The sequence below is a fragment of the Podarcis tiliguerta genome, assembly GCF_965153285.1.
Source record: "Podarcis tiliguerta genome assembly, chromosome: 12".
In the NCBI taxonomy this organism is placed as follows: domain Eukaryota; kingdom Metazoa; phylum Chordata; class Lepidosauria; order Squamata; family Lacertidae; genus Podarcis; species Podarcis tiliguerta.
In genome coordinates this window covers 17,067,104-17,091,138 of record NC_139545.1, presented here as the reverse complement: position 1 = coordinate 17,091,138, position 24,035 = coordinate 17,067,104, and the positions used below count along the sequence as shown (strand labels likewise).

General features: G+C 44.8%; 1 protein-coding gene across 1 annotated transcript in view; it reads left to right on the top strand.

Moving 5' to 3' along the window:
- Positions 1–1,088: 1,088 nt before the first annotated feature.
- Positions 1,089–24,035, top strand: part of TGFBR2 (transforming growth factor beta receptor 2) — a 73,593-nt gene continuing 50,646 nt past the window's right edge. The window contains exon 1 of the mRNA XM_083404981.1: positions 1,089–1,707. Within this exon, the coding sequence (XP_083261107.1) occupies positions 1,632–1,707 (76 nt within the window). The 5' untranslated portion in view covers positions 1,089–1,631. The remainder of the gene's footprint in view (positions 1,708–24,035) is intronic.

Sequence of the window (24,035 nt, the reverse complement as noted above, 5' to 3'; positions counted from 1 at the left end):
GAGAAGTACAAACAATACAAACATGGGCACAGCCAGTGCTTTTCTTGTGGAAAAAAGGTGCCATTACTCACCGTGAAGTTGTTTCAGTAAGTGCCACACTTTTAACCACGGCTTTTCTTCTAGAAAAAAAAAAGGTCTCAGTCAGGTTGCCAGTTGCGTCACTGGAACACGCCACAACATCATCCAAGTGACCTCAGAGTGCATTTCAATTTCAAATATTATTTCTGCTTTTTAGTTAAGTAAGATGGCTCAATTGCTTAGAGTGTGGTGCTGATAATGCCAGACCCTCCAAGTGTTCCTATTTTCCAGGGACAGTCCCGGATTTGCAGAAGCTCTCCTGGTTTCTGATTTCATGCCAGAATGTCCTGCTTTCCCTATCATTGGAAAAATGTTGGATGGTAAGGTAGGACGTCCCTATTTCCATTGGAGAAATGCTGGATGGTATGGAGTTATCTGACCCGCCAGCCGTCTAAAGGGAAGTTTTTTTTAATGTTTAATGTTTTGTTATGCTTCTATATGTTGTAATCTGCCCAGAGTAGCTGGAGCAACCCAGTCAAGTGGCTTGGTAATAATAATAATATGGAATAGGATATCCCTATTTTTATCAAAGAAATGTTGGAGGGTATTCAATGCCAAGGTTGCAGGCTTGATCCCCACATGGGATGGCTGCAAATTCTTGCTTTGCAGGGGGTTGGACCAGAATTCCATGGTTCCCAACGTGGGACACACGGCCTACGGGGGTGGGCAATTTGGTTTTTAAGGGGGGGGGCAATTCGAGAATGAATTACAGGAGTTCACTTTTTGAATAATTAGAATTATGTGTCGGGCGGGGGGAGGGGATCAGGATTTTAGAGATGCTTAGGTTAAGGTTACCAGATTTTTTTCAAACAATCCGGGGACACTTTTTTTTTTTGAAAAGAAAAAAAAGTTATTTTTTAAAAAGTAACCATAGTTAGGTGGGGCATGGCAAAAACAAAAAAAGGTTGGGAACCACTGGACTAGATGATCCTCACAATTCTATGATGGTAAGTATATTTATTTACTTGATGGGGTCAGTCCACGCCCACGAATAAAAATTAAAAAAGCCACGGCGCGTGCCACAGAGATGATGAGGGAAGTCTCCTCAAGCGGGCGACGTGCGACGATGCCCAGCCGCCACTCTCTGGGGACTATTATCTTTTCTTTTTTGCCTTAGCGTGTGTGAGAAAAAGAGCGCCCTGAGGGCGAGGGGGGGTTGGCCTCAGGCCCTTGATTGACAGGCAGCTCCGAAGCGAGCCCGGGAGAGAGGGTGGGCCGGAGAAGGAACTGACTGCGAGAGTTAAGAAAGTCCTGCCCAGCTGTTTGCGAACTTTTTAAGATTTCCTGTTTCCTCTGCAAGGCAGGGCTGGAGCGGGGAAGGCGGGCGGGGGTGAGTCACACACGCCCTCCGCCGAGCAAGCAGCCGAGAGCCGCGGCTGCTGCGGCTGCTGCTGCTGCCTCTGCCGGGGCCTCGCTCGCTCGCTCGCCCGCTTTCCGCCTCGAGGGACCCGCCTTCGCCTCCAGAGGAGCCCCTCGCCTCGCCCCGCGCGCCCCTCGCCGCGCCCGCCGAGCCTGCGCCGCCGAGCAGCCGAGCGCCCCGAGGGAGCTTGACAATGAGCGCGGCGCCCAAGCACGTTTTGCTGTGGACTCTCTTGCACTGCGCGGCTTGCCCGCTGGCTCGGGGTACAGGTAAGCCTCGCCTTTGCTTCGCTGCCTGGTCTCTGGTCTTCCGACGCTGCCCCGCCAAGATCTAGCTTGTGAACAAGGCACCAGAAGCCTATTTTATTATTATTATTATTATTATTATTATTATTAAATGGCCAGGTTCATAGCACCACAGAATTGCAAAGGAGCACCGCAGAATTGCAAAGGGACACGGGTGGCACTGTGGGTTAAACCACTGAGTCTTGGGCTTGCCGATCAGATGGTTGGCGGTTTGAATCCCCGCAAGGGGGTGAGCTCCCGTTACTGGGTCCCTGCTCCTGCCAACCTAGCAGTTCGAAAGCACGCCCGTGCAAGTAGATAAATAGGTACTGCTCTGGCAGGAAGGTAAATGGCGTTTCCGTGCGCTGCTCTGGTTCGCCAGAAGCGGCTTAGTCATGCTGGCCACACGACCCGGAAGCTGTCTGCAGACAAAGGCCAGCTCCCTGGGCCAGTAAAGCGAGATGAGCGCCGCAACCCCAGAGTCGTCCGTGACTGGACCTAATGGTCAGGGGTCCCTTTACCTTTGCTACAGAATTCCAAAGGTTTTCCCCAGGGTCATCTAGTCCAACCCCCAGCAATGCAGGAATCTTTCCCTCGAACCCACTACCCTTAGGTTGCGAGTCTCATGTTCTACTGACTGAGCTATGTTGTGTTTCTGGGGTGGGGGTGTTGATCTCCCTCCCAAAAAAAGTTAAAACTTTTGGAATGGTTTTTCTTCTTTCCTCTTGAAAAGAGTGTTGTTTTTGGAGGAAAGCATGCTTCTCTCTCCCCCCCCCCCAACTTCTGTTCTTGCTTGAGGTGTGGTGCAGAAGTTTTCATCCTGATCTCAGGATATCTGGCAGGGAACAGCTGCCTTGTGTCTTGCAGATGCAGCCGTAGCCGCCACACCTGGCCTAGGATGAGCTGCTTGCAGCTGTGAAATCAGTGGGTTGTTTGCTCCTGGCATGATGGCAGGGCTTTTGGCAATGCACACGAGGGTTTGGGGTGCAAATCCCTAGAAATAGGGGAAGTGAGTCATGCGCTGATGTTTTCTGAGTCACAATTCCCCAGAAAGTAAAGGATCCGAATTCCAGAACGCCAGTTCCCTTAATTTTGCAACTACAACCCCAGTGCGCCAAGAGACATAAGAACTCCCTCGTTACAAACTTAAGGGTAAAGCGGCCTTATGGCTTGTCACTAGCGTGCTTTTTAAAAATCCTGCACCTTCGTTTCTTCCTTCAGCTGGCTTAAAGCTGTTCGGAGTGTAAGCATGTGGTCGTACACAGTTTGCAGTAGTATGGTGGCAACTTCATTTTAAAAACCGCTACGCTAAGCATCTGTAGAGGGAAGCAGTGTCTTTCCAAGTCACTTGATCAGTGTTTTGTGTCCAGGTTTTAAGTTGTCTCATGACTCCTTGTGTTCTTCATTTTGCTTTCCGCCTTGTTCAAGTGTGGAGCTCTTCAGTCATTTAACACGCTTCAGTGCAGACTGTTAAACAGCAACAGCAACAACCACACAGAGGACTGATGTGCAAAGCCCTTTTACTGCAAAATCCTTTTCACTGGTTATTATGGGTACCAGTGCTGTCAACTGACGATATAATCAGAGTAGCTAAGTTAACACAGCTTAACTTCTCTCATCACATTGCTGATGGGGCACAGCACACCTTTTTTTAAAACTTTTGGTCGTCCTGTATGTTCTATTTTTAGGTAGTCTGTTTATGTAGTACAAGGTTGTACTCAAGGCTTTAGGCACATATTTTGGCCCTCAATTCCCATCAGCCTGGGTCAGCACAGCCAGTGGTTAGGAATGATGGGAGTTGTAGTGCGGCAACATCTGGAGGGCCAAATGTTTCCCAGCTGTGATCTGTAATTTTTGCCAAGAGCAGCTGCCCAGAAATCTCATGCTCCTTTAAAATGTACTGCCACTTCTCTCTCACTTTTGGTCTCTTATTCCCGGAACTACCTCTATCCTTACGGATCCTTCCTCAAAACCCACTTGAAGCCGAAGGATACATAACTATATTTGAGCATATTCATTCCCAGTTTCCTTGCACTTGCCTTGCACTTGTTCTCCTCTAGAATGTAAAGCTCTGTGGGATGGGGACTTGCCATTTTCACTTATTGTTAATGATGGAAAGTGACATGAACATTGTTGGTACCGTATGAAGTACAGTGGTACCTCAGGTTAAGTACTTAATTTGTTCCGGAGGTCTGTTCTTAACCTGAAACTGTTTTTAACCTGAAGCACCACTTTAGCTAATGGGGCCTCCTGCTGCTGTTGTGCCGCCGGAGCCCGATTTCTGTTCTTATCCTGAAGCAAAGTTCTTAACCTGAAGCACTATTTCTGGGTTAGCGGAGTATGTAACCTGAAGCCTATGTAACCTGAAGCGTATTTAACCCGAGGTACCACTGTATAATGTCCACTGGCAGATTTACTAGGGGCTATTTCCCTGTATACTTTCTTTCTTTCTTTTTTTAAAAAAGCCATCCCATAGTAACATAACAAACAGGGTGATGCTTTTGTATTGTTTGCAAAATGATGGTTAGTGGGGGGGAAAGGAGAGGTAAAAATACAGTACTGGAAAGGAAACCTGTATATTAAGGTTAGCATCTTACCATTCAAATAGCTACCTATAGTGATATTAAGCATAAATATGCAGCATGCTTTTAAAAACAAACAAACTGTTGATTTAAAATGGTTTACTTACTTAGCATGCGTAAAATCAGTTTAGCTATGTCACAGTACAGCATTTGTAGCGTTTTATGTAAAGATCCTGCAAACACTTGCATAGCTGAGTACTGTGCAAAGTGTTAGCAATATCTGTGCATTTGCTGAAAGGTTAGGTCCAGTTGCAGATTATGATAATAATGGAATGTTCCTGCACTGTAATATAAAACTTGTACGATAGAGAAGAACGTACGCTTGGAATAAGTACTCACGTTAGAAATTCTCCTTGTCTCCTTTCCAATGCAAGTCTTTGCATCTCTTGAAAGAATAGTGGTACCTCGGCTTATGAACTTAATCAGTTCCGGAAGTCCGTTCCTAAACTGAAACTGTTCTTAAACCGAGGTGCATTTTCCCTAATGAGGCCTCCTGCTGCCGGTGCCCTTCCACCATTCAGATTCCATTCGTAGACTGAGGTGAAGTTTGCTAACCGGAACACTACTTCCGGTTTTGCGGAGTTCGTATACCAAATAGTTTGTAAACAGGGCTGTTCTTAAACTGAGGCACCACTGTAAGGGGATCTTCCAGAGCAGGCACCCCCAAACTCAGCCCTCCAGCTGTTTTGGAACTACAACTCCCATCATCCCTAGCTAACAGGACCAGTGGTCAGGATTGATGGGAACTGTAGTCCCAAAACATCTGGAGGGCTGAGTTTGGGGATGCCTGTTCTAGAACAGCTTTCCTCCAACCCAGCACACTTGCTGGGTAGGGTTGATGGGAACGGTAATCCAAAACATCTGGAGAGTACCAGCCTGGGGAGGCTGCTCTAGAGCAGGAGTCGAGACAACAGTAGCACTTTCTGCATTTATACACGGCTGTTTGGGTCGTGACCAGTGTTATCTGAGAGCTGGCACAATCATTAAGAGTGGTGACCTTGTATAACAACTTGGCTTTATCTCTGGGTTTTACTTCTGCTGTGTTATATCTTAGGCTGAAATAGGATAAAAGTTTTTGTCCGAGACATCCAAGCCCAGAAACCTCTGTTGGTGTGGCCCTGTAAGCAGGATCCGTTGCCATGTTCACAGTCCCAAAGGGACTCTGGGCCAAATATGCATACTGTCCTTGTGATTTCTTCCTTTCACAATTAAATGGCATTGCCTTTATCATTATAGCTATGTTCACATGTCCCAGTAAACGACATTGTCATGTCGTCTGGACTGGCAAACTTTGTGGTTCATGTTAATTTATGACGAGTTTCAAACAGGCCAGCGCCTAACCATGGTTTCTGAAGCTGTGTCCCTTAAACAAACCGTAGCTCCATGTCAGCCACAGTTCCTGGTTTTGGAGGGTATGGGAAGCTGTGATTGGCTAAAAGGAGATGCAAAAGCCCCAAAGCTCCCCTTGAACACAGGGCAGGAGGGGAGATCGAGTGTGCAAGCCCAAGGCTTCTTCCTTCTAATGATCGCTCTTCATACTACCATGAATAGTTCGATTATAATTACCTTGGTGTATTCTGAATGACAATGCTTTTATTTTTATTACTTAATCTCTAATGAGCATTCTCGGGTATAAGACCACTGACCTAATTACTCAAAGCCAATTATTCCTTTTTTGAAAAGCACATTTTCCTGTACACACATAGTACATACGACACAAGGGATATCTGCCAAGTTTATCTCTTTATCAGTCAGTATGATGAAGACATGCAGCTGTGGAAAACACAGGTTCTCTGACAAGGATGCAGTTTGCCAAATATAACTTGCATGATATAGTACTAACATCACAAATAAATAAATAAATGGGGGAAACCGGACATTGATATTGCTCCCTTCTGAATATATATCCTGCTTTATAAATTTTGTTTTGTACTGTTGAATTATGCCTGCTTTCAGTAACATACCCTCTGTCTCCCAGGTTGCACTGCTGAGCAGTTTGCCCTCCCTGAACCTACTTACTTCTGAGTAGCATGCATAGGATTGCATTTTGCTTTGGCTGACTTGGAGTGAGTGAGTGAAAAGGGATTCTTTCTTGGGCAGGAGATTTGGCAGAGCTAGCTTTTTCCTGGCTTGTATCCCTGGGTAACCTCCGTTGAAGTAGATAAAAACAAACCACTCCCTGTTGGCGGAAGACTACTGGCAAAAATCTTAGTAACATGAAATACCCAAAGTACATCACTTTCTGTACATGAACACCAAATGTATATTTGGTGGTAGTGGAGGAATGGATGCTTGTTGGTGTGCTGAACAGAAGGTTCAATCCTTAAGGAAAACACTCCATGTGTAGTTGGAAGGGGCAGAGAAAGACAGAGACTGCTGGCTTAGTGCCTCTAGTTAAAAGTTTGCTGAAACTTTGGGTGGGAGCACTTTTTTTTGAGGGGGGAGGTTAGTGCTATCTTTGGGGGTTAGAACATAGAGAGCTGCCTTATACGAAGTCAGAAGAATGGTCTATCTAGCCTAGTACTGTCTACACTGATTGGCAATGGCTCTCCAGAATTACAGACAGGATATGGTCAAAGGCCTGGAAACGATGCCTTATGAGGAACGGCTAAGGGAGCTGGGCATGTTTAGCCTGGAGAAGAGGAGGTTAAGGGGTGATATGATAGCCATGTTCAAATATATAAAAGGATGTCACATAGAGGAGGGAGAAAGGTTGTTTTCTGCTGCTCCAGAGAAGCGGACATGGAGCAATGGATCCAAACTACAAGAAAGAAGATTCCACCTAAACATTAGGAAGAACTTCCTGACAGTAAGAGCTGTTCGACAGTGGAATTTGCTGCCAAGGAGTGTGGTGGAGTCTCCTTCTTTGGAGGTCTTTAAGCAGAGGCTTGACAACCATATGTCAGGAGTGCTCTGATGGTGTTTCCTGCTTGGCAGGGGGTTGGACTCGATGACCCTTGTGGTCTCTTCCAACTCTATGATTCTATGATTCTATGATTCTATGATTCTATATTTCTGGCTCTCCCTGGACATGTCAGGAATCGAACCTGATTCCTGTTCTGCCACTGAACTACGGCCCTTCTCCGGGGATCTACCTGTAGCAGCTCTTTGGCTACGCTTCGTTCTCTGCTTGTATGTCTGTAAATATACAGATCTTTCAGAGATAACATGCTGCTACACAAAGGAAACTCGGTTCCATAGCTCCGTACCTACCAAGCCTGATGGGGTTGCCAGAATGTTACCTTGGGCTATATCATCATCATCATCATCATCATCATCATCATCATCAAACCTTTTATTGGCATCACATCCAAACATCCAAAACAAATCAATAAAGAATTACCACTTCCCCAATAGCACAAAACATTTGCTAAAAGAATGGCAGAGCAGTCTATCATCACATCTCTAGGTCTCCTGGGAGATCAGACGTCTGCAATGTATTTCGACGACAAAAAACCAAATAGAGATATTTACCCACTAACTTGGTGAGCTCCTGATCATTCCCCAGTAATAGAAAATGTATGACCTCCAACTCTGGTTTCCATTTGGGGATACAGAATTGATCTAGAAATTGCTGGCTGAGATCAGCATATAAAGGTAAAGGTAAAGGTACCCCTGCCCGTACGGGCCAGTCTTGACAGACTCTAGGGTTGTGCGCCCATCTCACTCAAAGAGGCCAAGGGCCAGCGCTGTCCGAAGACACTTCCGGGTCACGTGGCCAGCGTGACATTGCTGCTCTGGTGAGCCAGAGCCACACACGGAAACGCCGTTTACCTTCCCGCTGGTAAGCGGTCCCTATTTATCTACTTGCACCCAGGGGTGCTTTTGAACTGCTAGGTTGGCAGGCGCTGGGACTGAACAACGGGAGTGCACTCTGCCGCGGGGATTCGAACCGCCGACCTCTTGATCGGCAAGCCCTAGGCGCTGAGGCTTTAACCCACAGCGCCACCCGCGTCCCTGCAGATCAGCATATAGTTTACAATTAAGAACCATATGTATAAGGGTTTCCACCAGGTGGTCTTCACATGGGCAAGTTCTTTCTCTTTCCCACCCTGCCTGAGAACCTTCCCCAAAGGAGGTTTGATGGATTTGAATTAAACCTGGCCAGCGAAAATGCCCTTCTTTCTTGAGGGTTAAGCAGAAATTCAAGGTAATTGTGGTTAGTTTCATGTGACCTTGGGCTGTAGAGTTCCCTTCCCACCTTAATAAGGAAGACTCGGAACCAAACTACACATTACATTAATGCACAGCTCCATGAACCTTTAAATTTTTCACTGAATGTGGTTGCTTCTGGGCTCCCAACAGGCGTGTCAACTCTAGGGGGGAAATGACCTCTCAAGGACCGCCTCCTGACTACGCGCCTCCTCCTGATGATGCATGTGTGACATCACAGGTGTGCGACAAGTGTCACGTGGACGGCGGGTTGCTGGCCACACCATCTTCGGCCCAAGGTGGCCTCTGGCTCCCAGTGAATATCAGCACTGTGGTGGGAGGGATAGTTCAGCCTTCCTACCCACCATGGTCTCAGTGAAAAACACTGTCCACCCTGCTGTGTTTTGACTCAAGGAATAGCCAGTGGGGAATGGGTGGCGCTGTGGGTTAAACCACTGAGTCTTGGGCTTGCTGATCAGATGGTCGGCGGTTTGAATCCCCGCAACTGGGTGAGCTCCCGTTGTTCGGTCCCAGCTCCTGCCAACCTAGCAGTTCGAAAGCACGTCAAAGTGCAAGTAGATAAATAGGTACCGCTCCGACGGGAAGGTAAATGGCGTTCCGTGCGCTGCTCTGGTTCGCCAGAAGCGGCTTAGTCATGCTGGCCACATGACCCAGAAGCTGTACGCCGGCTCCCTCGGCCAATAAAGCGAGATGAGCGCCGCAACCCCAGAGTCGGTCATGACTGGACCTAATATTTAGGGGTCCCTTTACCTTTAACTTTCTCTTGCAGGGGCAGTTTTCATTAGGACAATGGCATGATAAGAAAAGATTAACTCCCACTGCCCCACACTTCAGTGCATGATCCCGATTCTTACTTGACTCCAAGCGGCTGTTATTTACAGTGTTTTTTAAAAAGTGACTATGCATCTGTGAATTTAAGTATTTAATGTCTATTGTAGCTTGGCCTTCAGGAAGCGTGCTGAAGGCTTGCTCTGCTTAGTGCCGTGATCACATCTTGAAACTGTGCAGCAGTTGTTAAGAGTTCTGCTATGACTAGTTGGTAAAAGATGAAGGAACCTGATAGATTCTCCCTCCTCTGAAGGCTTATGGCAGACAGCATTTTACAAATAAACAAAACCTCTAAATTTGAAGAAAGAAAATTAAAAGGTGGGTGGGTGGGAAACAGGCATTAGACGTTTCTGTAGACTTTAATATCTCTATTCCTGCTGTTTTTTCTTTATTTTTCAGGGGAAAGCTCTGCCTCTCATTTAGAAAGGGGATGTCCAGAAAAAGACATGTTGTCACTTTCTGAAAATCAGATGTCTGTGCCTCAAATTGCTGTAATTGTAAACTGAAACAGCTGAACATTTGGGGAAATCTTAGAAGAAGAACAAAATAATAATAATCTTCAGTTCCTCAAATTGTCTAGTCATGAAAATATGTGTTAGTTAGGTGGACAGAATAGCCAGAGCTTTCTGTTTTGGGGGGTTGCTGTTTTAGCTGCAACTCTAGCGATTTCTTACCTTTTCACATGATGCAGCTCCTAATTAGCATGAGGTAGCTAATTAAACAGGGCTGGAGATGGAATCTTCTCGTTATAGTATTGCACAAGCCAGTGAAATAGTTCAGCTCTGATTACAGCCTCCGAGCTACTTGTGAGCGGAATTGTTACCAGAAGAAGCACATGTCTGTACTTTTAAATTATCAACAAATTGTAATTGGCAGGCAGAATGGTCTGAAGGCATGTATTTACAACTAGGATTCCAAATATAGCAGCTGTGTGCACCAAGATACCCTAAGAACCCCCCCCCCCCCAACTTGGCTAAGACCCTCTGCCAGCTTTTAAATTTTAATTTTTAAAATGGATATTTTATTTGTGTCATTCCCCACCACTTTGGCTGGCAAGTTTGCATTTTTTATAGGGGGAGAATAGTTGGCATTTTTGTCTGTGTTTTATTTTGTGTGTAGGTATTTCACCTGTTTTGCTGAATTCTGAGCACCATCAATATCCCACCCCCCGTGAAATGGGTACTTTGTGTTGCCCACAACAGTTTCTTGTGACCCTTTTTTTTTTTTTTTGCAGCATATGGTTTAGACAGACACTCCCCATTCTGTTTGTTGTGGTTGAACAGGTATTCCATTAGCCAACAACCCTGTTAGTGTAAAGGGTTACATGAGGAAGAGGTGTTTTTTTTCAAAGAGAAAGAGTGTGCACAAAAAGTCTTCAGAAGGCAAGATTGCATATGTGAACTAATTAAGGCAATATGTGACACACACAAAAAATGCCAGCTGTTAACTCCCCAACTATTACATTTTATTCTCAAGATTATATTAGTTTGTTGAACATGTATTAAATATGCATTAAAGCGCATATCAAGATGAAGTTCTGTGCATTTTATTATTGCTGCACTTACAATAATTTTAATATTTTGTGTGGAGTTTTTTTTTAAAAAAAACCCTTCGTATGAATTTGTAAGGCTCTTTTATCTATTCCTGTTAGCCACCCTAGGTTCCATGTTGTAGCCAGTGGGTGGGAAATGAATGTTTTGTATAGATAAATAAAATAAACGTGCTACATATATGAATTGCTAATATTTACCTGGCCACATTTAATGAGCTACCTAGTGAGCTATGTATCAAATCTATACCAATAAATACCAGCCAGGCCTATTAATCCATAGCAGCAATTTCTACTTCTAATCATAGAGAGAAGTGTGACAATTTTGGGGCGTCTTTGGTAGCCAGCCAAATATTGGATGGGCAAGATCCTGCATATTCCTGACCTCATCATGCTGCACCTCTAGAACTTGGTGAATTCCTTGCTCCTTTTCTGGTTCCAGGCCTTCCCAGATTTTCCCTCAACCCTGGAGTAGAGGACGGGAACAGGGGATTATTCCCGTAGTCTTGCTGTTTTTTCCAGGATACTTTGGAGCAAGTTGGCAATCCAAGAACTTTGGAGTGTGAAAATAGCAAGCCTTAGCCCTCTTCTTGAGCTTTGAGCTGAAAAGGGGATCACTCCTAGAATCATAGAGTTGCAATTCACTGAGAACCATCTAGAAACTAACATGCAGCTGGGTTCAAACCCACAACCTCGGCGTTATCAGCACCACACTCTGAGTTATCAAGTTGCTATCCCTGTGGTTTTGAACATAAGAATAGCCTGCTGAATCAGGCCAATGGAACATCTATTCCAGCATCCTGTTTTCACAGTGGCCAAACAGATGCCTGTGGGAAGCTAGGGAGCAAAACATGAGCATATTCCCCTCCGGTAGTTTCCAGCATCTGGTATTTCAAAGCATTGCTACCTCCGTCTGTGGAGGTAGAGCCTAGCCGTCATGGCTAGTAGCCATTGATAGACCCCTCCTCCATGATTTTGTCTAATCCTTTTTTAAAGCCATCCAAGTTGGCGGTCATTGCCCCCTCTTGAGGAGGCAAGTTCCGTAGTTTTGACTATGCAATGCATGAAGAGGTATTTTATTTTATCTGTCCTGGATCTTTCAACATTCAGCTTCATTGCTGTGCTTCTAAAGTCCTCCTGTGACCACCTCAGGACTAGCGCTGCTCCTGAGAGACGACCCATCCACTTTTTACAGCTCCAGGTTCAGGAGGGCAGCTGTGGCTTGTCCTGCCCATCTTCTACTTTTGAGATACACTACCTCAAAATCACCTTGCCAACAAAGGTCCGTATAGTTAAAGCCATGGTTTTCCCAGTAGTGATGTATGGAAGTGAGAGCTGGACCATAAAGAAGGCTGATCGCCGAAGAATTGATGCTTTTGAATTATGGTGCTGAAGGAGACTCTTGAGAGTCCCATGGACTGCAAGAAGATTAAACCGATCCTTTCTGAAGGAAATCAGCCCTGAGTGCTCACTGGAAGGACAGATCCTGAAGCTGAGGCTCCAATACTTTGGCCACCTCATGAGAAGAGAAGACTTCCTGGGAAAGACCCTGATGTTGGGAAAGATGGAGGGCACAAGGAGAAGGGGGCGACAGAGGACGAGATGGTTGGACAATCTTCTCGAAGCTACCAGCATGAGTTTGACCAAACTGCGGGAGGCAGTGGAAGACAGGAGTGTCTAGCGTGCTCTGGTCCATGGGGTCATGAAGAGTCGGACACGACTAAACAACAACAACAACACCTCAAAATGCACTTACATGCTTTTAACCTGTGCAGTTTCCGCCATGCACAGTTGAAGGCCAGCCGGTTGAAATTCTGTAAATTAAGTGCGCCCATTTCTGGCATGGAAAGAGCTATTAAGCTCCCTGTCTTGCTTACCAGGCAAGGGCAGATCAGTGTGCCTGCTCTGCAAGGAAAGGATGTTCACACGGGGGTATGTGGGGTGTGAGTCAGTGTTCAATATTGGCCCCGGTCCCAGGCACATTTTGTGACTGTTGCGGGCCCAATTGCAACCACATGGAGATCTCTGAATGCCAGGTTGGCAGCTGGGGAAAGCAAAATATGCCTTAGTGAAGGATCCGAAATATTTTCCTTGAAGCTTTAATTAGTTTTATTCTGGATTGTTTTATTTGGTGTTTTAATGTGTTGCAAACTGCTTTGAGATTTGTTCTTTAAAATTTAAAGTTGTATAGAAATAATAATAATAATTAATAATATCATCCCATGGGATGGGGAAAACAGTGCCTAGACATTGCATTGCGGCGACCATAGCCCAGGTTTAAGGTGCCATTTGGTGATTAGATAATACAGTGGTACCTTGGTTCTCAAATGCCTTGGTACTCAAACAACTTGGAACCCAAACACTGCAAACCCGGCAGTAAGTTTTCCGGTTTGCAAACTTTTTTCGGAAGCTGAACCTGCTCCGTTTTGAGTGCCACGCTTCTGTTTTGAGTGTTATGCTGAGGTCTGTCAGTTTTTGCTATTTATTTTGCGTTTTTGTTTTTGCGGCTTTTGTGTTTTGTTTTTGCGGCTGTGTGGAACCCAGTTCAGCTACTGATTGATTGATTGTGTGACTGCAGTACATTGTTTATTGCTTTCATTTTATGGATCAGTGGTCTCTTTAGATAGTAAAATTCATGTCAAATTGCTGTTTTGGGTGTGGAATAGATGAATCCATTTTGCATTACTTTCTATGGGAAAGTGCGCTTTGGTTTTGGAACAGCCTTCCGGAACGGATTAAGTTTGAGAACCAAGGTACCACTGTATATCTGAGTTTCTGACACTGGTTTGAGTATACGCAGCTTGTGTATCAGTGGCATCCCCAGATCATAACCCCCACATAAGATGTGAATGTACTGTACTTGGAGCATAGCATGACTGTAGAGATGAGATCCTGTTCCCTCCAACTGCTCTAGTGTTGCTGATCCCAGAAAGTCATGCAACACTTCCTTTAGGGCATGTGGAGAGTGGAATTACGGGTCCCGTTATGCAAACATTGGGAATGAATCCAATTCCTTCTCAGTGTCCCTTGCAAACTCTCTTGGATTTCTTTGGTCACCCTTGGAGAAAAATCAGCAGTGAGAATCTGGAGCTTTCCACCTTGAAACTTCCCCCCAACACTTCGTTTAATTAAATTTAAAATAGAAACAGAAAGGACTTGCAAAATTTAAGGAGAAAAGCTGAGCTTCCTGCATTCAGGAATGCCTTGGTTTATGCCAAAAGCAGGCATTCCACAGGAAGGCGGACATTTTTGAAATTTCTCAGATGCAAAACTTTATAGCCCGCAAACATCTGAAATATCCGTTCGGAGGGCTTGTTAGCAGCCGAGCTTAACTGTTTGTTATTCTACTGAGCAGAGTTTAAAATCCGAGCTGCAATTTCAACTGAGGCTCGTTTGTAAAAGTTGGCACTGTGTGCTTAGCCATTTTAGAGTTGTATTAGGACTTTTCTATTTAACACCAGACTCTAGTGTAGGAATAGGGACACGGGTGATGCTGTGGGTTAAACTGATCAGAACTTGCTGATCAGAAGGTCGGCGGTTCGAATCCCCGTGACGGGGTGAGCTCCCGTTGCTCAGTCGCTGCTCCTGCCAACCTAGCAGTTCAAAAGCACGTCAAAGTGCAAGTAGATAAATAGGTACCACTCCAGTGGGAAGGTAAACAGCGTTTCCGTGTGCTGCTCTGGTTTGCCAGAAGCGGCTTAGTCATGCTGGCAACATGACCCGGAAGCTGTACACTGGCTCCCTCGGCCAATAAAGCGAGATGAGCACCGTAACCCCAAACTGGACCTAATGGTCAGGGGTCCCTTTTCCTTTACCTAGTGTAGGAACATAAGAACAGTGTGCTGGATCAGGCCAGTGGCCCACCTAGGCCAGCATCCCATTTTTGCTGGACCAGAGCACAAGGGCACACTCCCCTCCTGTGGTTTGTGATATGCAGAAACAGAATGTCTCTGATGGGGAAGGAGTTTGGTATAGAATAGGCATATGAGGCCTCAGGTTCTTGGGCACAGAAGCAGTGTTTGAAATTAGCCAGGCGCCAGGAGCATTTTGCACCTGGCTTTTGACCACTTGCGACCAAGTGAAGATGTTGGGTGCCAGGATATTGTTTGTCATAACCATCTGGGGTCATTGGATCTGGGCTGTTTCCACACACCAGTACCCCATCCTGTAGAATTCTATCAGTTATATTTTATCTGCACAATCAGAATGAATTTCTGGAACCAAATTGCATTTTTTTCCTGTGCAGCCTGAGCAGGAGCAGTCACCATTAAGAAAAAGAGATCAGAATAGGCCAATATGTATGTGGACTGTCCCTGACTGGATCAAGTGACTTTGCTTCTTTAAGTTCTCAAAGCTCTTAACCTAGCTCAAGGTTGTCATCTGAACCAGCCAGGTGTTTAACTGAGAATCAATCACAGTCAAGTCCTCCATTTGAAAAATAGGACTTTAGAGCCATCTTACCCCCAAATGTCAACTAGGCATTCCATTTTGGCGACTGTAACCTTGGTTTAAGGAGCCATTTGCCAGCTAGGTTATATATCTGAGTTTCTAACACTGCACAGAAGTGCATGGGTTTAAGGTGTGTGTATGTGTGCGGGTGGCGCTGTGGGTTAAACCACAGAGCATAAGACTTGCTGATCAGAAGGTCGGCAGTTCGAATCCCCCCGACAGGGTGAGCTCCCGTTGCTTGGTCCCAGCTCCTGCCAACCTAGCAGTTTGAAAGCACGTCAAAGTGCAAGTAGATAAATAGGTACCACTCCAGCGGGAAGGTAAACAACGTTTCCGTGTGCTGCTCTGGTTTGCCAGAAGCGGCTTAGTCATGCTGGTCACATGACCAGGAAGCTGTACGCCGGCTCCCTTGGCCAATAAAACAAGATGAGCGCCGCAACCCCAGAGTCGGCCACGACTGGACCTAATGGTCAGGGGTCCCTTTACCTTATGTGTGCACCCACAAACACATTCATATAGGGAAGGTGCGTGGTCTAGTTGCAAGGAACTTCACAGTGACTGTAAATTGATCAATACGATCCGTGCCAGGTTCCAGTCTAGACCAGCCTTTACCAACCCGGTGCACCCCAGATGTGCTGGACTACAACTCCCAACACCCCCAGTCAGCATGACTGCTGGCTGGTGCTGATGGGAGTTGTAGTCCAAAACATATGGTGGGCAAAGGCTGGTCCACAGAATTCTGTTGTTCCAGTTCAACTCTCTCCTTCTAATACCTTTACCTGACAGCTGTAGTTATTGATATCGGCTTCCAGGAAGCGTTACCCGTTCTCTCCCTGGAGCACTCGCCTGCTATGCTGACACCAGCCAGGAGACAGACATCTGTGGTGTTCCAGGTTTATGCTACTGACAGATGCATGTCTGATAAAGCAAAACTGTTGCTCAACAAGCCACATTAAAAACGAAATAAAACTCACCCATGAAGCACTATAAAGCATGGGGATTATATTAGTGAGAGCTGCAGGAGACAACTGCATTTCTTCTTAACATGTGGAAGGAATGAGAGGAAGATGGCATTAGCCCTATTGTGCTTTTAATTTAACTTGAAAGGCTTGGGGGAAGCTGACAGTGCTTTCTGAAAGTCCAGAACGTCTTCACTTAAAAAAAAATAACTCTACAGAGGAGCAATAGCTTTCTTAGGCTCAACCAGAATGCCATGAAAGTTTATCAGGCTTTCAGGTTCTCCAGAACGGCTCATTCGTCAAGATGCGGGAAAACTAGAGATGCTACTTTGATTTGTAATGCAGTAAAATAACTACTGCTTTAGTTACTGAACCAAAATGTGGCTTTGTGTTTCAAATTGAATTGAAGAAATGCCCACATTATGTGGTGGTTATAAAATTATTCAGAGAATTCTTTTGGGGGGGAAAGTCCACCCACAGCAGCCTACACCTCATAAGCAAACAGAAGAATTTTAAAAGAAAAACACGACAATTTAAATAGCACTGTTTTGTTTTATTATTGTTTAATAGATGTTCATCCTCTTTTAAGGATCTTAGTTCATAAGGAATCACTTTGTGGTGCCAGGGGTGGGGAAATGGAAGCAAAATACATTTAATAGCACAAATAACATTGACTTGCTGGGTTTTCACAGGCAGTAGGTAGGAGAGACGTCTAAAACCAGGGACAGAAATGTAACTCAGAACTTCTGGAGCAAATGAAAATTCTGCATTCTAGACTGGAGGACTGCAGCTAATGTATGCCTCTTAATTGTATATCTTAATAATCTCCGCCTCCCAAGGCCAGGCTAGATTTGGAAGAGCATGGGGGATGTAGTTCTTCTGCAATGGATGAATGTTGTTGTTTAGTCGTTTAGTCGTGTCCGACTCTTCGTGACCCCATGGACCAGAGCACGCCAGGCACTCCTGTCTTCCACTGCCTCCCACAGTTTGGTCAAACTCATGCTGGTAGCTTCGAGAACACAGTCCAACCAACTCGTCTGTCGTCCCCTTCTCCTTGTGCCCTCCATCTTTCCCAGCATCGGGGTCTTTTCCAGGGAGTCTTCTCTTCTCATGAGGTGGCCGAAGTATTGGAGCCTCAGCTTCACGATCTGTCCTTCCAGTGAGCACTCAGGGCTGATTTCCTTCAGAAAGGATCGGTTTGATCTTTCAGTCCATGGGACTCTCAAGAGTCTCCTCCAGCACTATAATTCAAAAGCATCAATTCTTTGGCAACCAGCCTTCTTTATGGTCCAGCTCTCACTTCCATACATCGCTACTGGGAAGACCATAGCTTTAACTATACGGTTCTTTGTTGGCAAGGTGACGTCTCTGCTTTTTTTTTTTTTTTTTTTTTTGCTTTTTTAAGATGCTGTCTAGGTTTGTCAATGGGTGAATAGTTGGCAGTAATATTTCAAAGTACAGTGGTACCTCGGGTTAAGTACTTAATTCGTTCCGGAGGTCCGTTCTTAACCTGAAACTGTTCTTAACCTGAAGCACCACTTTAGCTAATGGGGCCTCCTGCTGCTGTCGCGCCGCCGGAGCACGATTTCTGTTCTCATCCTGAAGCAAAGTTCTTAACCTGAAGCACTATTTTTGGGTTAGCGGAGTCTGTAAACCTGAAGCGTATGTAACCCGTGGTACCACTGTATATTATGAGTGTGCACAATGCTTTGTGTGGAAGTAGCCTAGATTTAATTACCGACACTGAAAACATCTGCAGGCGTGTAGTTACAGAAGAAATAAAATACCACCCTTCTTTGAGAAGAGCTGCAACACGGAATAAACTAATGGCCCCTCCTTGGCGTGATTCTAAACATCTGGCCCCCAAGTTTTCTAAATACTGCTCAGGCTTTCAGCGGCAACTGTTGTGGTTTAGGTAATGCCATGCGGATATTGTTAGAGCCAGCAAGACCAATGGCAAGGAATGATAGGAGTTGTAGTCTAGCATCATGTGGAAAACAGCTGGTTAGTGATATCCCTACAGGATATTGAGAATCAAGTGATGTGATGGCCCAGGATGCAGTGTTAGAAACTCAGATATATCAGTTAGGTGCCAAATGGCTTCTTAAAGCAAGGTTACCGTCATGAAAAATGGAATGTCTAGCTGCCCTTTTGGGGTAAGTCTTACTTTTCAAATGATGGACTGACTGTGATTGATTCTCAGTTAAGCTTCTGGGTAGTTCAGATGACAACCTTGAGCTAAGTTAAGAGCTTTGAGAACTTAAATAAGAAAAGTTGCTTGATCCAGGGATAGTCCTATTCTGACCTCTTTTTCTTAATGGTGACTGCTCCTGCTCAGGCTGCATAGAAAAAAAATGCAATTTGGTTCCAGAAATTCATTCTGATTGTGCAGATAAAATATAACTGATAGAATTCTACAGGATGGGGTATTAGTGTGTGAAAGCAGTCCAGATCCAATGATCCCCAGGCATGCACATAGCTGTCAACTTTTCCCTTTTCTTACGAGGAATCCTATTTGGAATAAGGGAAATTCCGACCAAAGAAGAATGGCAGACGAAATTAATGGACTATGCAGAATTGGACAAAATGACAGGAAGGATTCGAAACCTGCAGGACCAGAGATTTACAGAAAATTGGAAGAAGTATACGAATTATTTGAAGAGCAACTGTAATCAACAAATTACGCTAGTAGGACTACAAGAAGTTTTGTAAGGAGAAATATACGAAGTGTTACAAAGTAGAAAAAGATAGAGAAATTGGTTATGAGTTTGAAATGTAATAGGGAAGATAAGAAATGCATACTGATATATATATATATATATATATATATATGGAATTTCCCTTAAAAAAAGGGAAATGTTGACAGCTATGGGCATGGACCTCCAGATGGCAGAGATGTCAGGCATGCTCACTTGGTCGCAAGTGGCCACCAGTCAGGTGCGAAATGCGCCTGGCTCCTGGCTAATTTCAAACACTGTCCAGATGTCAAGGCATTTGCTGTTTCCTCCTTGTAGAAACAAGCCATTAATACGAAACACGGGATTTATCTTCTGTGAAGTGAGTCTGGGCTACTGTCGATCTCCTGTCTCCGGATTGCTTTAAATACTAAATCTGTGGGGGTTTTTTGCCTTAGAAAAAGAAGCTGCTGTGCTAATAATCCACATAGCCACTGTACACAGTGAGCCGCTTCAAATGTATACATATGCTGACGCCCTGCTGTTTGTCAGCCAGCTATCACATGTAGAGTTAAGCTTTGCGCTTGTCTCCAGAGTAGGAGTTTTTGAACGTTTGTCAGAAGGTATCAAAAAGCTGATTCTGTGCACGGTGCTAGCTGGCCGGGATTGGATAGCTCTAGGCAAGGAGCTGACACGTAGAATGGGATTTGAGATGATCATCCCCACATACCCATTGATTGTCTGAGTTTTCTCTTTACTACAGCGCAGTTGAACCACAGTGCAATGAATTGGTTTCCACCAGGGAATAATGGTTTCCACCCGGGAATAATGCTCATCTATATTTCCCTGTATATATGTAGTTGATTGACAGGTGCCCATTATCACGGATGAAGTTGAGGCTTGCTCTCTGTGCTTTCCGCCTGTTTGACAACGAGGTATTGCATTGGTGTTGATTCAAGTTCTGGCACATTGCTCAGAGTTGCTCTGGCTTTTAAACAACAGGAAAAGGAAATTTCTGATGGGACCAATGAGGCATAAAATAGGTTTGCTGGTAACCAAACATATGGTAGATAAAATGCTGCTTTCACTGCCCCCCCCAATGATATTGGGCATACTGTAGCATCATATTTAGAAGTCTCTCAGGGACACTAAAAGCTTCAAAATAAGTATTTTTGTGCAACATTCTGCTAAGAGTAATTTAAGTCATTTAAAAAGTTAGTTTATATAAGTTCTGCTCTTCTGTTTTTGCCTATATAGACTTTTCATTTATTTCAGATGGCAACATCTATTACCCAAGGGCTTTAAAAATCTGTTCATTTTTGCCTCACATCAGGAAATGTATGACAAATATCGCATTCGTGGCTTTTGAAACCCCCAAAATATTCCGATCCATTCTTGTCCCAAAATATTGAGTTGTGATTTTTAATAATAAGATAACGGCACATATTTTCCCCTCCCTGTAAACCAACTTAAACTGATTAAAGTCTTAGCTCCAAATATTATTTTTTAACAGTCGGAAACAATTTTCTTAAGAGGGATGGGGCGGCATATTTAACTAGCAGACCTATACAGAAGAACATTAAAATGTGCTGACTTCAGAGTGGCTTTATTTATGGTGTTTATGAATCACCCTTTGTTGAACAGAGCCCAGGGAGATGTATGTCAAAGGATAAACAATAAAATTACACCAATGAATAAAACTAAAATATTCATAAAGTCACACTAATGGGGAAAAAACTATCCACCCATTGCTTTTCGGGGGAAACATATCGGACTGAAAAGGTGTGGTTAAGCAAGTGTCTTTAGCTGAGGTTTAAATCCCAACAATGAAGGGAGCAAGCACAAATGGGAAGGTTATTCCACCAAGCAGGATTGAGCCATTTGGTATTGGAGGAGGCAGATACTTGTGTCCTGTGCCACTTAGGTAAAGGTAAAGGGACTCCTGACCATTAGGTCCAGTCATGTCCGACTCTGGGGTTGCGGCGCTCATCTCACTTTACTGGCCGAGGGAGCCGGCGTACAGCTTCTGGGTCATGTGGCCAGGATGACTAAGCCGCTAGTGGCAAACCAGAGCAGTGCACGGAAACGCCGTTTACCTTCCCGCCGGAGCGGTACCTATTTATCTACTTGCACTTTGTGCATCTACTTGCACTTTGACATGCTTTTGAACTGCTAGATTGGCAGGAGCAGGGAGCTCACCCCGTCACGGGGATTCGAACCGCCGACCTTCTGATCGGCCAGTCCTAGGCTCTGTGGTTTAACCCACAGTGCCACCCACATCCCCTGTGCCACTTAGGGCTTTATAAACTGTTACCGACACCTTGGGTCCAGCAGCTTACAGGTTGCCATTTCAGTGCAATAGAGCAACATTTATTTATTTTATTTATTTGTTGAATTTGTATACTGCCCTATACCTGGAGGTCTCAGGGTGGTTCACAGAAAAGATCACAATACAGTGGTGCCCCGCAAGACGAATGCCTCGCAAGACGGAAAACCCGCTAGACGAAAGGGTTTTCCGTTTTTCAATGCGCTTCGCAGGACGAATTTCCCTATGGGCTTGCTTCGCAAGACGAAAATGTCTTGCTAGTCTTGAGATTTTTTTTCGCTCCCCACCCCCTTTTCTAAGCCGCTAAACCGCTAATAGCCTTTTAGCAGCTAATCTGCTAATCCCATAAGCCTTTAATAGCCGCTAATAGCCGCTAATCCGCTAAGCCGCTAATAGGGTTGCTTCGCAAGACGAAAAAACCACTAGATGAAGAGACTCGCAGAACGAATTAATTTCGTCTTGCGAGGCACCACTGTATATAAAATCAAAATAAGAACAATAACCCAGTAACCCCCCCCCCCAAAAAGAGCCGCATTTTAAAAGGGTATAGGATGTCCATCAGGTCAACCAAAAGCCTGGTTTAAAAGGAACGTTTTTGCCTGGTGCCTAAAAGTATATAATGAAGGCACCAGGCAAACTTCCTGGGGAGAGCATTCCACAGACGGGGAGCCACTACAGAGAAGGCCCCGTTCTTGTGTTGCCACCCTTTGGATCTCTCGAGGAGGAGGGACACAAAGAAGGGCCTCACAAGATGATCTCAGGGTCTGGATAGGTTCATATGTAAAGAGGTTTGCGGGTCCTGAGCCGTTTATTTGCAAGGTCTCCCACCTGCACAATGGGCATTTCCCTCCCTCCTCCCTTCCTAGCTCCCATCATTCCACTAGCCAACATATGCAGTAGTCAGGAAGGATGGCAGCTGTAGTCCAGCAAAAATGTGACCAATATACCCCTTTCCTGATTTAACAGGGTTAAGTAATTTGCCTGATTTTTTTTACACAGATAGTTGCAGTAGCTGTTTTTATACATGCAACACAAATTTCTCATGAGACTGCAGGGAGAAAAAAGTCCAACCACTTTCTTTCCTTTTTTGTTGCTCAGAACTGTAAATCACATGTGCTATGGACTTGCATGAATGTTTTTAGAAAGAAAAACACCCTAACAGGAAATGAGGCTTAAACCCATATAGCTGACATGATGTTTGCAACAAAAGGCAGGAAATTTAGCGTTAAGGCTGACATCCCACCTTCAGCAGGGCTGGGTTGGTGTGAGTGAAACATTTCAGTTTTCTTTTCCATTTAGCTTTGTGTTAAGTGTTACTTAAGGCTAATCTCTGTGTGTATTTGAGCGAAATACACACATGAAGTGTTTTGCAGGTATATTTCTACATATGTGGGTCTTGTTGTTCCTTGTGCGTTTTGCATAGGGGTCCTCATTGTGTTTTGTATTGTAACTGGCAATATGCCTGGCACTAGCCTGGCTCCTTTAAAAACGGTGCGGTGTTCATTATTTATACATTTTGGCCAGACCTCTGATTGAATCACCTTTGGCACATGCATTGTTGTAACATATTTGGCTCTTTGGGATGTTATAGTGAGAGCCAAATCTTTTATGTTACGGTATGTTACTGATTTTAAAATGAAAGTCTTACAGCTCTTAGTGTATGAAGTGCTTTTCTGGTTTTCTTTATTTTCACGGTTACTCTCTCAAATATCAAATCAAGATAAGTCTGATTTCAAAGTGTTTACAATTAAACCTTTTTTAAAAATTATAAAAAACAACAACAGTATAATAATAGGGACGCGGGTGGCGCTGTGGGTTAAAGCCTCAGCACCTAGGGCTTGCCGATCGAAAGGTCGGCGGTTCGAATCCCCGCGGCGGGGTGCGCTCCCGTTGTTCGGTCCCAGCGTCTGCCAACCTAGCAGTTCGAAAGCACTCTCGGGTGCAAGTAGATAAATAGGGACCGCTTACTAGCGGGAAGGTAAACGGCGTTTCCGTGTGCGGCTCTGGCTTGCCAGAGCAGCGTTGTCACGCTGGCCACGTGACCCGGAAGTGTCTTCGGACAGCGCTGGCCCTTGGCCTCTTTGAGTGAGATGGGCGCACAACCCTAGAGTCTGTCAAGACTGGCCCGTACGGGCAGGGGTACCTTTACCTTTTTATAATAGTCATATTCAGTAAGCCTCATTGCTACAGCAGGGCATTTACCTTTGTCTTTCCTTAAATAAAAGATACCCAGTCATCAATGGAAGATGCTTCTGGCTCTTTAATCTTACCACAACACATCTTTGGGGCAAAGGCAGTGTTCCCTGCTTGTTTTTGTTAAGTTGAGGGCGAACATAGCAGACGACTCAGCGATTTCTCCAAAGAGCTCTTTATTTTGTAAGCTGGACAGAACTGAACAGCAAACAGCTCAGCCGGCCTGCTTTTATAGGCAGCCGGCTGTCGACAATGTAGCAACAACAACCCAGGGTTTCCCGCCTAAAATAACTGACGTGGACCTGAGTGAAAACTACATACACAATACTCCTGGTGGCCAGGGCGAGAACTTCAGTACATAACACCTTTACTTACATGTTTCCATTCCACCTTTTCTAAACTTGCAAGAACAAATCCGTCAAATCAATAAATGAACTTACCGCTATAGATATGATGAGCCTTCCTATGTGTGGTGATAAAATAATGACCACCTCCCACAGTCAAAATCTGCTCCATTATATCTCTGCTCATGCCCACTATAAGATGCCAATCCAAAAAGGAATCCATAATATTGTTTAC